The sequence below is a fragment of the Crinia signifera genome, chromosome 3 (assembly GCF_055691185.1).
Source record: "Crinia signifera chromosome 3, ASM5569118v1, whole genome shotgun sequence".
In the NCBI taxonomy this organism is placed as follows: domain Eukaryota; kingdom Metazoa; phylum Chordata; class Amphibia; order Anura; family Myobatrachidae; genus Crinia; species Crinia signifera.
The window spans coordinates 215,631,753-215,644,557 of NC_139219.1; the positions used below are offsets into that span (position 1 = coordinate 215,631,753).

Consider the following 12,805-nt stretch of genomic DNA (forward strand, 5'->3'; position numbering starts at 1 on the left):
TTAACAGATGTGTATTTCACCTGTGAAAATCCTACAAAGAAGAGCTGGTGGTTTGTCAGTCCTACTCCTGGCAAACGTTTCTCGTCTCCATGTTTCTGTAGCCAAGATTTGTAAGCCTGAAATGAGAATGCAGTGATCATGGTTTTAATTCAGAGACAGAGGTAGACTAAAGCTGTCCATACACTAGTGCGATTTGACCACGTTTAATCTAATTCCAACAGATCGGGCCGAGAAATCGTCCGAAAAGTGGAAAATCGTATATGTATTGTCTCTGATTCTGATTTGATGTGCGGCCCTGTGCGCATTAGATCTGAGTCGGAGATCAGAGGTGCTGCACGTAAAATCTGTTGTATCAGACAGCCTCCAGCAGGGCTGAATGAGATCGTACACGATATATCGTATGGAGCAAATATGATATATCGTATGTGATCGAGCTCCCAGGCGGTCAAGCGGGATCTGCGACTTCTTGCAGTAGTGTATTTTGGGCTTTTAGAGCCTGGAAGATGCAAAGGGGGGTATTCAATCCGGGATTCCGACTGTCCGAACATCCCCATAGTCGGAATCCCAACTGTTTTCGCCTGCTTCCGACACTACACTGCTTCCGAAAACGGCTACGGATTATCGAAAAACAGCTGCAGACTCGACAAGCCACGCCTGTTTCCGACAAAACAGTTTTGTCTTTATAAATAGACAAAACTGACAGCATTGAATAGGGGAGTGCCAGTATTTGTGGGAAATATTGGCACAGATTGAATACCGCCCTTATAGTGGTATATATAAACTCTTGTATAAATGGAGTGCTATTACAGTCTGTCACTCACATGGTATGCTGCTTTTAGGCCTCCATTGTCGGCTATATTCTCCCCAAGTGTTTGTCGTCCATTCACTTTCTCCCCATTCACAGTATAAGAGTTATACTGACTGACCATACACTCAGTACGGTTTTTAAATGCCTCCAGAGATGAGTTTTGCCACCATGGACGCAGGTTACCTTCCTCATCATATTCCCGACCTGTAATAGAAATGATCAGAGAATGACTAGGCTGTACTTCCCTAAGCAACTATGGGTTCTCAGAAAAGAATAACTGAGATTGTAGACCCAATGACAAACTACACAACAAAACACTGCCTCAAAACAGCCCCTTTCAGACCGCACTTTTTACCCATTATTTTTCAGTTTTTTTACCGTTTTAAAACGGTAATTTGTGCAGTCTGAAAGGTGCAGAGTGAATTTACCGGTTCTATTGAACTGGTAGTTCTAAAACAGGCATGTCCAAACTCTGGCCCTCCAGCTGTTGTGAAACTACAAGTCCCATAATGCCTTGCCACAATTTTGCTATTAGGGAATGCTAAAACTATGGCAAGGCATGCTGGGATGTGTAGTTTCACAACAGCTGGAGGGCCACAGTTTGGACATGCCTGTTCTAAACGGTAATAAAGCAGGGTCCTACCCGTTTCAGACCCGTTTTTTTTTCATCCACTGTTTTCTATGGGTTAAAACGGGTTCAGTGTTGTGAAGTAACAAAAACTGCATTGAAATACTGTTTAAAGACATGCAGTGTGAAAGGGGTTTTAGCTGGCATTCCGTTTTTAGAAACATTTTAAAATACCTGGTCAAAGCCAGTTTTGCGGTCTGAAAGCAGCATTATTGAGTACACAGCAATAGCATATGTAGAACATTTATTCATTTATTGTGATCTCACTGCAAACTGATAACTGGATACTGGTACAGTAAAAAATACATCTATGTAATTTGTGACATTTCTATTGAATTTTGCAATATAAAACATTTGTGTGGATAGACTGCAATCTAAGAAAACAAATGCTCTTTACCAAATTTGGTTTTCACCGTGCACACATATTCAATTAATCATTAAATTATATGTTGAATAAAATTAAATATCTAAAGAGCTTTCGATGTGAATTCTGTAGAAAAACTTGCTTTCATCAAGCCATATCTGTTGTTTTGTTCCAATTTGCCTGCTGTTAAGTGTGTGGCTACCTGTTGAAAGGTCAATGGTGTATTTATAATGAGTGCACACAGACGGCATTGTGTTGCAGAGCAGATGAAGTCTCAAGGAAATGCAGCTGTGGACATTTTTACAGTGATTTGCACATGTGTAGAGTACAGAAGTCTTCAGGAATAAGGCGCTTGCACCATTTTCCAAGAGACCTGCATTTGCGCAGTAGACTGGCACAAAGCCAAGTCTAAGGCACTGCCAGAAAGAAGGGGGCAGTACCAAACGGAGACTGCACACTTGCCCTCTCCTCTCTTGAACTGCCCCTGGAAAAGGTATAGGGAGACATTTACTAAGATGGGGATGGAACTTCAGATGGGATGTTGCCAGGGCCATCTTAACATTAGAGAGGGCCCCTGGGCAAAGTAATCCACTGCCAGCCCCCCCCCCCCCCCCCCCCCTGTGAGTTAGTCTGCCGGGAGGACACCCCCCCCCCCCCCCCCCCTTCGCAGCCTTCCGCGGAAAAATTAGTTTGCCGGGAGAACTTCCCCCGGCAGCCTTCCCCCCGTGAATTGCACCCGGATCCCCTCTGTCTTTCCCATTGGGTTGGGCCCCTAGGTCTTAGGGCCCCTGGGCAAGTGTCTATCGTGCCCAATGGGAAAGACGGACCTGGATGTTGCTATGGGCAACCAATCAGATACTATCTATTATCTTCTAGAACAGGCATGTCCTACCTGCGTCCCTCCAGCTGTTGTAAAAACTACACATCCCAGCATGCCTTGTCACAGTTTTGCTATAAGGGAATGCTAAAACTATGGCAAGGCATGCTGGGATGTGTAGTTCCACAACAGCTGGAGGGACGCAGGTTGGATATGCCTATTCTAGAAGTTGCTAAATAAATAAGTAGATTCTGATTGGTTGCCAATAGCAACATCCCGTGTGAAATACAACTCCCATCTTAGTAAATTCCCCCATAGTCTAAAGTTAAAGCTGCCCAAACATGCAGTTATTCTGTGGGAATTCCATCATTTTACAACAAAATCGTTGCAATTAGCTGAATGTATACATTACAGTATATAGGCTCCAAAGGACAACCAATCCTAAACACCACAATATCGGCAGGCATTAGCTTTGCATTGGAACTGACAGAAAATAAGACAGGATAATAACAGCAATCTGCAAATCCAAAACCGAGGCACATTGCCAGGACTTAATATGGATCAATGCCCTAATTAGGTCGAAAGGCAATAGGTCGACCCCATATGGTCGACAGGGTCATTGGGTTGACACCTGAAACGGTAGACATGGAAATGGTCAACACAAAAAGGTAGACAACATTTTTTTTTGTGTGTGACATTTTTTTAGTCAAAGCACATGGAATCCCAATTAGTACACTGTGTGCCCATGCATCAGGTTACTACTGCCAATCGTAGTGCACATGGATGGTAAAGTATGAAAAAGATGAAAAAAATGCAAACCCCCCCCCCCCCCCCCCCCCCAAAAAATATATGTTGAACCACTGTACATGATGACCATGAACACTGTTGACCTTTTACATGTGGACCTATTGACCTAATGTATGTTGACTATATGGCGTGGACCTGTCATCCGGATACCACAAGGACTGTACCTGTACATGTTATTCATTGTGAAAAAATGGTAAAGGGATGTTTGGATAATAAATCATTATTCTAAAAAGCATTTAAACTGTATTTATTCACAATGCCTTGCAAAAGCAAGGAGCCCATTTATCAGGCCCCATTTTAACATATCAAATGACTTAAATGTCGGGGTTATTAAATTAGTACCTAACACAGGAGACACCAGTGATATCACCTGCATCAGGCTATTAGGGAAACACAGCAGTCCGTATTACCCATTATTGTCAAAGGAGACAGGATCATGGATTTATTTACCCAGGTCCAAAAAGCTTAGCTTTTTGGAGTTGCGTCCATTGCCAAACACCATCAGATGGTGTAAGCTGCTTTGTGCCCAAAAAAGCATTATCTCTGGAGAGGGATCTTTTCATCCCTACCCATCAATCAACATCATCTTCCCATCAATCAAATATTCAAGCTTCTGTCCCAGCCAGTGGCGTATTTATAATGGGTGCAGTGTCTGCAGTGCACACAGGCCCCTGAGTCCCAGGGGGGCCACACTGCAGAGGATACACCCATTTATTTAATACTTACCCTCCGGAGTCCAGTGACTGAGGCACCAGTGCTGTGGGAATCGCCGGAAAAATGCCAGCTACACCTTTTTCTGGCGATTTGCCCAGTGGAGTCTGACTGCTCTAGTGTTCAGACTCATGCAGCAGTGCTGTAAAAATAGCCACTACGCCAATTTTTCAGGGAACTGCGCATGCGCAGTAGTGTCTCAAGTGCTCAGACCCTACTGTGCTGCGCTGCTCCCGGCAGAGGAGGGGGCCCAGCTGGTGGAGGCTGCTCTCTCTTAAAATGCCCCTGGTCATAGCAAAACATTTTTGATACATTTGAATGGAATGCCTTATTGCTGCGATATTTGGGGACCTATGAGCAGAAAATGATAAGTAGGCTTATTAGTGTTTATTATTAAATTACAATTAACTGGGACCCTACTCTTAGCTAACTCAATATTCTTATACCAGTAATACAGCTCATTACAAAAGCGGAACTATCAGTGGTGCAGCAGGTGCAGTACACCGGGGCCCCATAGAACTAAGGAGCCCATTGCTGCCCCTGTCACTCTCTTTCTGTCACCCACTGTGTTTCCATGTCACTCACTGCCTCCCCCTGCCTCTTCCTGTCACCCTCTGCATCTCCCGGTCACCCATTGCTGTGTAAATTTGGGTTGGGAGGAGGGGGACCCAAATTATATTTTTGCACCTGCGCTCCCCGCCCACAAGTTCTGCCACTGGCTCATGAGCTAGTATTCTTTTAAATTGAACGCTCTGTTGTGTTTAATTTGCATATGTGATGATAGTTTTTATTTGAATAAATGTTCTCTGTAAACTGTTTTTGCGACTTACATAGTTTTTGTGTTGCGCATTGCTACAGATGATCTATTTATTTCCATGAAAATTAGTGCTCATCCTAAACTCCACTCCCAGCTAATCAACTTCCAACCTAGTAATTAAGTTACAAACCTTGATCATCAAATGCATGTGTCAGTTCGTGTCCCATCACCACCCCAATACCCCCGAAATTTAGAGCCCTGAAGAAGAAAAGGGAGAAAAAACATGAATAGCGTGCACTAGAAGGAATAGACAAAGATTAGGAATTATTGGTATTAAATCAATCAATTAAAATTGTTATAGTCAATTAGTGAGTAGGATAGTGCAAGAGGATAAGATGACGGAATAGTAATGCAGTTAGTGAACCACGCATGCATTTCTCAGGAACTTGCCGCAGTACATTATTTGACCCATTAACATATAAATGGAGCTCACTGTACATGTGAAGACTTTTACATTACAGGCTTTTCAGCAATAATACAGTATTTCTATGTGCTTGAGGCCATGAAACTAATGGAATATAGATAAACATATGGTAATAGATTATTTCACATTCAGAATTCCTGCAGTCTATAAAGATTCAGTTGTCTTTAGGATCCTGGCTGTTCAGGCTATGGGGGTATTCAATGTGCCACCGTTATTCCCAACGGGGAAAATAGCGGCGGCTCTCTATTCAATGTCTTTAGTGACAGAATTGAAGGCGGATCACGGCCGGACTTTAGAAGCTGTCGGGCCCGTTCTGCCGATAACCGCCGTGGATTGTCGCGGTCCCGGCCGCAGATCGCCAATCCGCGGCCATTTTTGAGGCCACGCCCCCTTTGCGGCGATCGGCAGGTGGGACATTGAATCCTACCTGTCATTCAGCTGTCGGGCTTACCGCAAACGGGCCAGGATCACGGCTGTCGGCAGGGATCGACAGCCGTGATCCTAGATTGAATACCCTCCTATATGTCAATGGTTACGTGATGTGCACTTAATGGGGGAAATTTACTACGAATATGAATACAAAATGTTGTATTCGTATTCTTAATACGAATGACTACAACTGCATACGGCTGTTTCAGCCATATTCAAACTCGTGTTCCGGAGGGGAATTTACAAAGCAGTCAAATCCGACTGCTTTGTAACCCTCTGATGGCGTAATGATTTGTGTTAGCGGCTGTATATATATGGCCGCTAATACGAATTTCGTATTGCCAGTCTGACGGCTTTCTCGGCTCCTGATTGGCCGCTAGGCGGCCAATAGAATCATTCGTAAATGCCAAAAATAAGAATACACCAAAAAAATCTTATTTTCGTATGCAAATACGATGTTTTTTCAGGAATTTAGCTTAGTAAATTTCCCCCAATATGTATCACACATACAATATGAGAAACAGTCATATCTGGATTCCTATAAAGACTGTACAGGCCTCTGTGTAGGGAAGGGAGGCATAATTTTAGGGACAGCAAACGGACACTATTTTATTTTATTATATTATATATATTACTAATTGTTTTCTAAGATTGGTTATAGAATCCGGATGGTGATAATGCCGGCAACCTTTGGTAAACATTGGCTAACGCCAACCTTAATGCACTTCTTTCACAGCCTAAAGGAGCATATAGATGCTCCGTTTTTGCCGGCTCCGTTCTGTACTATGCGATGCGCGCTCCCGCGTATCACATAGGCCCTTATTCTAATCGGCTCGGTACGGCCCGCGTGCGGCCGTACCGCCGATGTTTTTACTCTGCACATGCGCAGAGGTGAATCTGCGCATGTGCAGCCCCCTTCGCCGCAGACGGATTTCGTCCGCCGCAAAGGGGGCGTATAGGGGCGTGAGAGGCATCATGCCCTCATTTCCCTATGTGTACGCCCCGCGTTTCATGGGCGTTCCCATGCAAACGCGGGGCGTACGCATGCTAATGAGGGCATGACGCCACTCATGGGGGCGGAAAGCTGACGTCGCCGGATGTCAGCTTTCAGCCCCCATACAAGCTACCACACGGACGATTGTCCGTGTGGTCTCAGCTTGCGGGAGCTGCCGCGGCGTGCGGACCTGCCTTCGATGGTCGACGACCATCGAATGCAGGGGGCAGCTCCCAGCATGGTGGAGGCGTACGCCTCCACCATTTTCGTGCGGTTCGCCAGCCGTCCGTGTACGGACGGCCGTGGCGAACCGTATGGTGGGCGGGGATTCGTCTGGTGCGGTCGGAGCCGCATATGCGGCTCGACCGCACCAACCAGAATAAGGGCCATAGTACGGTACAAAAAGTATGTGCTGCACATACTTTTTGTACTAGGTACACATCGTATCGGATCGCAGTGCATGCACAATGCATGCACAAGGGATGCGATCCGATACGATGTGTACTTTAAAAGTACAGAACGGACCGCAAAAACGGACCATGTATGGGGGGCATAACCCTAACTGTCATGTATATTATTACATTTTAATTCAGAGTACTTTCTGAATAACGGTATTAATTAGAAATATGAGTTTTTCTTCCACCTTGGAATGTGAGGTTGTTTGTCCCCTATAATGGTAATTGGTATTTGTTGAGGATTTCTATTTGAAATGTAATTATGTTGGTAAAGATGATCGTTATTTATTTATTACTCTTTTGAACATGTGTATTGTTCATGGTGGAAGCTTGGCATACATACTTTGGATGTGTGGGGGCGTAGAAAGGAGCCTGGAGGATTCCTGCTGGGAAGACAATTTCATTCTTATTTGGTAAATAATAGGCGTTTACAGTCTGAGGTGTCATACTCCATCTGCAAAGAGAGTCAGCCATATGATAAATGCAAATAACGTGTGTCTGCCAATCACAAACATACTGTATGTACATGGCTCATCTATACGCACACACCAACTGCTGTCTGCATCAAGACATCCAATTGTGCCTGTACAGTAAGTTCATGTGTTTTGTGAGTAATATAAGCAGTAGCCACTTACTGTTCTCTATTTGGAGGCTTCCTTAATTGTTCGGCCATAAGCTTGGCTGAGAAATTGTAGAAATTCAGCATGTTCTGAAAGAAGGACTCCTCAGACACCTCAAACTAAAGAAGGGGATACAAATTATTTCTGAAGCATGGCTCCCAAGAGTGCAACAATGGGGATCGCAGGTAATAAACCCCAATAATAGAGGTAAGTAGATGAAATGGGTATAGATCATTCATACAAAATATCTACTAATAAGGTGGAGTCAGCCTTTAATAATCCCATCGTACAACAGTTATATTGTTATCTAGTGAATGTCATGAGCCTCACACTCATTTTTATCACCATTATCCAGTCTTATCTCACCCCGTCATACACCTCATCCAGTTCCTTGGTGTCCAGAATAAATTCAGGAAATCCAATCATGTCGTATATAGCATCTGCCTGGAACATAGACAGAGTCCATAAGAAATCACTGAGAACACACATCCCATTGTAGCCATGGCTATTATCTGCCACTGTATATAATGTTTCTGTACATTATCTGTTGCTGTATAAAATCTGTTTCTGTATATTATCTGCTGCTGTATATAATCTGCTTTTGTATATAATCGGTCTCTGTACAGTACATGCCTTCACCTTCGTTTCCTTTCTAAATACCAGTTTCTTAGCTCTCCCTTCATATATCACCAACAGGCCACGCTCCAGGGTTTACTACCCTAATTCCTTATACCACATGCTCCAAACCAAAGAAATACTTGAAACATTACCAGCTATGGATATTTAACACACAGGTTAAAAAATGTAGCTCTAGACTAGGCAAAATGGAATACCTTGGCTTGTTGGAAATAGCTAAGTTGGATATTTAACACTAGTCACATTTGGGTTACATGTCTTCATGCCACCATGCTCTACAAGAAATAAGGATGCATCAATGAATTCTATAAACATGTAGGAGCTCTTCGTTTCCCTGGATACCTAAAGGTAAGCACTGTGGAACTAGGTAAGGAATGGCCACTGTTTGGTTGTATGGACATCAGACTTGGACATATCTGTGATCACACTACATTTCATATCGAAAATGGCTATTTTCACATGTCTACAGTAACTTGCATTCATTATTGTAGCATTAGCAGCATGTCAACCTTGATTCCCTGACAAGTGTGTAGCCTAATAAAGCAACCAGACTAGTAAATGTTACAAAGAATGTTTATAATGTGATCTGACGTTTGATGCACTGCACCCTACATACAATTACAAATACAAACATGTAGTGCATATAAAGGCACAGTAAACTTTTGTGCAAAGAAGTTTTTATTGAGACAATTTTAGATAGAAGTGGAATATCCTTCCATCAGATGTGGTAGAGGCTAATACAGCAGAGCAATTTAAATATGCTTGGGATAAGCATAAAGATATCCATACAAATAAATACGGGTAGGGTCGATTTTTACCAAAAGGCTAGAGGGGCCAAGAGGCTTTTACCTGCATCAAATTCTATGCTAACTTTTGTCAGACAGACATTCAATGCTGCAATATATACTGCAACAGTGGTGGGACTACCTATGTGACAGTTGGGGGTTGACCGTTTTTAGGCTTCATCTATGGGACATGTGCAACAATAATAATTTAAATGAAAGAGTAATATCAAATGTGCATAGTATCCGGCCCCAGAGGTCAACTGAAGAATCTCAGATACAGATAAACTATTTTTAAACAAGGTGCGAAATGTAATAGGGTGCGATTTTTAGACATGTGCAATTTTTTTACACAGAAATGGCCAAATTTGCATGTTTTCTAAATATTTCCCATGTAATAGGGTGTGAATTGCAATTTAATTTGCACGTCTTGCCGTAAAAATCGCACATTTTGATATGTCAACAAAATCACACTTTACAAATTGCATCCAGATGTTTTCTCATAGACCATTACCCAAAGTCGCACACAGAATAGAGCAGATCCAGGCTGACGAGTTTGACAGAATCATGCACAGAGGAGTGAGACCTGTAGATGGTTCTGTCTAAAAAAGTGTGTACTGATTCCCCAAATACAGTGGAAAAAATGGGGTTACCTCATATAAAAGAAACCAGCACCGGGAATCCCACTGACCTCCATGCCAGGGACCTGGCTCACTCCACCAGAGCCGGACTGGTCATCTGGTAACTCTGGCAAAGGGCCGATGGCCTGCTGGGCCGATTTTGTGATTTCATTTTTAAGTGCTTTCAGCGCCGCCTCCTAGGCGCGCATCACTGTGTTGAGCGGGCGCCAGGTAGGTGTGTCATTTGCATTATTACATCATGATGCATCGGCATCATGATGTGCCTGACCCGCCGACACACAGCCCTCTGTTCTGAGCGGCGCGGGTGGGCTGTTCAAGTGACGTTCCTGTCTTTGCCTCTTCTCCCCTATGACACTGAGCTGCAGTGTCTGACAGGCAGGGGGAGTCCTCTCACGTGTTTACAGCCTGAGAGGAGAGAACGGAACTTGGAAGCTGTGTACACTCAGTGACACAAACTGAGGTGAGTGGTGCAGGGGCTCCGGCAGTAATCATTAAAGTTCTAAAAGGGAGCAGGTAACTAGCACATGTCTGGGGGAGAGGGAGAAGGAAGTTGTGTTTTGTGTCTGTAATGTTTGTATTGCAGCGTGGGTGGGGGTGATGAATTCACCTGACATGTCTGCCTTGGGGTGCTGTTGTCTATGGAGGGCTATGCTGTCTATGAGGGGCTATGCTGACTATCTATGGGGGACTGTGCCGGATATATATGGGGGGGGGGGGCTTTGTTGGCTATCTATGGGGGTGGGGCAGTTTTTATTGGTTCTGTAACCACTTATTTGGAAACCCCCCTTTCAAAATCCTGCATTTGCCACTGGGTTCCCCCTAAAGTGTTATTCAGGAGGACCCTGAAAGGTATGTATTAATCATATCCCTTATGCTGTGTCCCTGCTGTCACTCTCCTCACTGCATCACCTCTGTCAATCTCCCAGCGCCCCTACTGTCACACTCCTTGCTATCAATCTCCCTGTCCCTAAACCATCTCCTTTTCTGCAAGGCCACGACCCCCTTTTGGCACATTCGGCTTCACCGCGCACAGGTCCATAGTACAAGAGTGGTTGACAATGGGACCACGTGTGTTCCATAATGTGCAATGGGCATTACAGTGTGTGTCATAAAGCAGGTGGGCCTGTGTGGCCATAGCAGGTGGGCCTATGTGCTCAAAATGCCAGATTTTTGGTCCCAGTCCGGCCCTGCACTCCACTATCCGTTTGGGGTGACCTGCGCTGGAGAACCAGCTTTGTGAGAGCGAGGAAGGATGTGTGAATGGATTTGTGTAAAATGTATGTAATAAGGTTTTGTGTGTGCGTCTTTATATTAACATTCTTTTTACAGGTGAACGACAAGTCTAAGGGGGCCCATTAATGCAACGCATGCTGGGACTTGTGGTTTGCCAAGTCCCAGCATGTGGAGGAGGCCTTCTTGGACTGTAAAAAGCAATTGTTTTAAATCAATTTTTTACCCTTATTTTATCAGCCCTGGGACGCCGGGGACAGCCCCAGGCTTCAGCCCGGGACAGAAGAAGCTTGGGGGGGACCCCGTTATTGTCCCCACTCCCCCAGTTACCCTGTCCAGTGCTAACCAGCAAGTGTGATCACCATTCTTTTTATTTTTACTTAAAACCGCACACTCCCATGCCGAAAAAAAATCACACATTATCGTTACTAAAAACTGCACGTCTTAATAATCGCACATTTTCTTGAATTTAAAATCGTCAGAAACCGCATGCGAATTCTGACTTTTTAGGTTAAAATTGCAAATGTCACATGTGCGATATTGTGCTATTTTTTGGCTGTCGAAAGAATGGCACCCAATTACATTTTACCCCTAATCCTAAAGTTTTATTATTATTCTGTTGTGCTGAGCCTGGTCATTTTGGATATGAAATACCCCCATGTGTCTATCATCCTGGGAAATCTTTGGAGTCTCTGTAATATCCTGGGTGACAGATACCCAGTGTAAAAGGTGAAGCATAAGAGATGTCTATGGAGCGATCTCTACTATTCCCTTTACTTATTACACATAAAACTATGCAATCTAGAAACATAGAAACATAGAAACATAGAATTTGACGGCAGATAAGAACCATTTGGCCCATCTAGTCTGCCCCTTTTTTTACTTGCTTGGGGGGGACCCCGTTATTGTCTAATCTCCACATTTTGTAACCATATCTAATATTCTATTTAAAGAACTTCAGCTCATCCTAACTACATTTATTGCATTATAAAGCAAAATAATTTGCATGGTAGACAATAAAAAAACACATTTTTACAAATAATGACTTGGGCCAGTATTCAATGAGAAAAATTTGCCTTGTTTTATGGCGAGTTTGTGCTATTTTTGCGTTGGAAGGAGCATTTTGCTCTCCAAAAGTGAACCACCCTATTCAATGTGATTTTTTTGCCGTCTTTTTAAGTGATTTTCGCCGTGTCTCTCCGTGTAGCAATTCTCCATCTTTTCATGGAGAACTGGAATGTGAACTTTTAAACTAAAAGGTTTTTTTTTTAAATTTTGGTGTCAAAAAATCAGGATTTTTTTTCTGTGAAGGGGCATGTTATTTTTATTCATGTGCTTATAGCACATGAATATATATTTAATTTAAAAAAATATATTTTTAAATTTTTTTTTTTTTTTTTTACACAGAGCAGCCAGCAGGGGGCCGGAGCTCTCAAGCCGCTCATTAGATATTCATATATTCACTGCATCTGATCATTACATATGTACGATCGGGTGCAGTGAATACTGGGTCCCCCGCTGGCTATAGGGGGGGGGGGGGGGCAGCTTGTGCTGCCTGGGTCCCGGGGAGCCCTCCTCCCCTCCACATATGTTCTGGGGCAGCCAGGGAGACTTTAATCTCCCTGGCTGCCACCGTCCCACG

General features: G+C 43.7%; 1 protein-coding gene across 3 annotated transcripts in view; it reads right to left on the bottom strand.

The window, feature by feature from the left end:
• The window catches only part of ECE2 (endothelin converting enzyme 2), a 103,995-nt gene that overhangs the window by 4,889 nt on the left and 86,301 nt on the right, over positions 1-12,805 (bottom strand). For all 3 annotated transcript variants that reach the window (XR_014471764.1, XM_083177411.1, XM_083177410.1), the window contains exons 13-18: positions 8,241-8,318; positions 7,890-7,993; positions 7,598-7,708; positions 5,083-5,150; positions 822-1,012; positions 21-116 (exon numbers count right to left, since the gene is read on the bottom strand). Coding sequence is in view for 2 of the 3 variants with exons in the window: in XM_083177411.1 (XP_083033537.1) it covers positions 21-116; positions 822-1,012; positions 5,083-5,150; positions 7,598-7,708; positions 7,890-7,993; positions 8,241-8,318 (648 nt within the window). In the remaining variant the exon portion in view is untranslated. The remainder of the gene's footprint in view (positions 1-20; positions 117-821; positions 1,013-5,082; positions 5,151-7,597; positions 7,709-7,889; positions 7,994-8,240; positions 8,319-12,805) is intronic.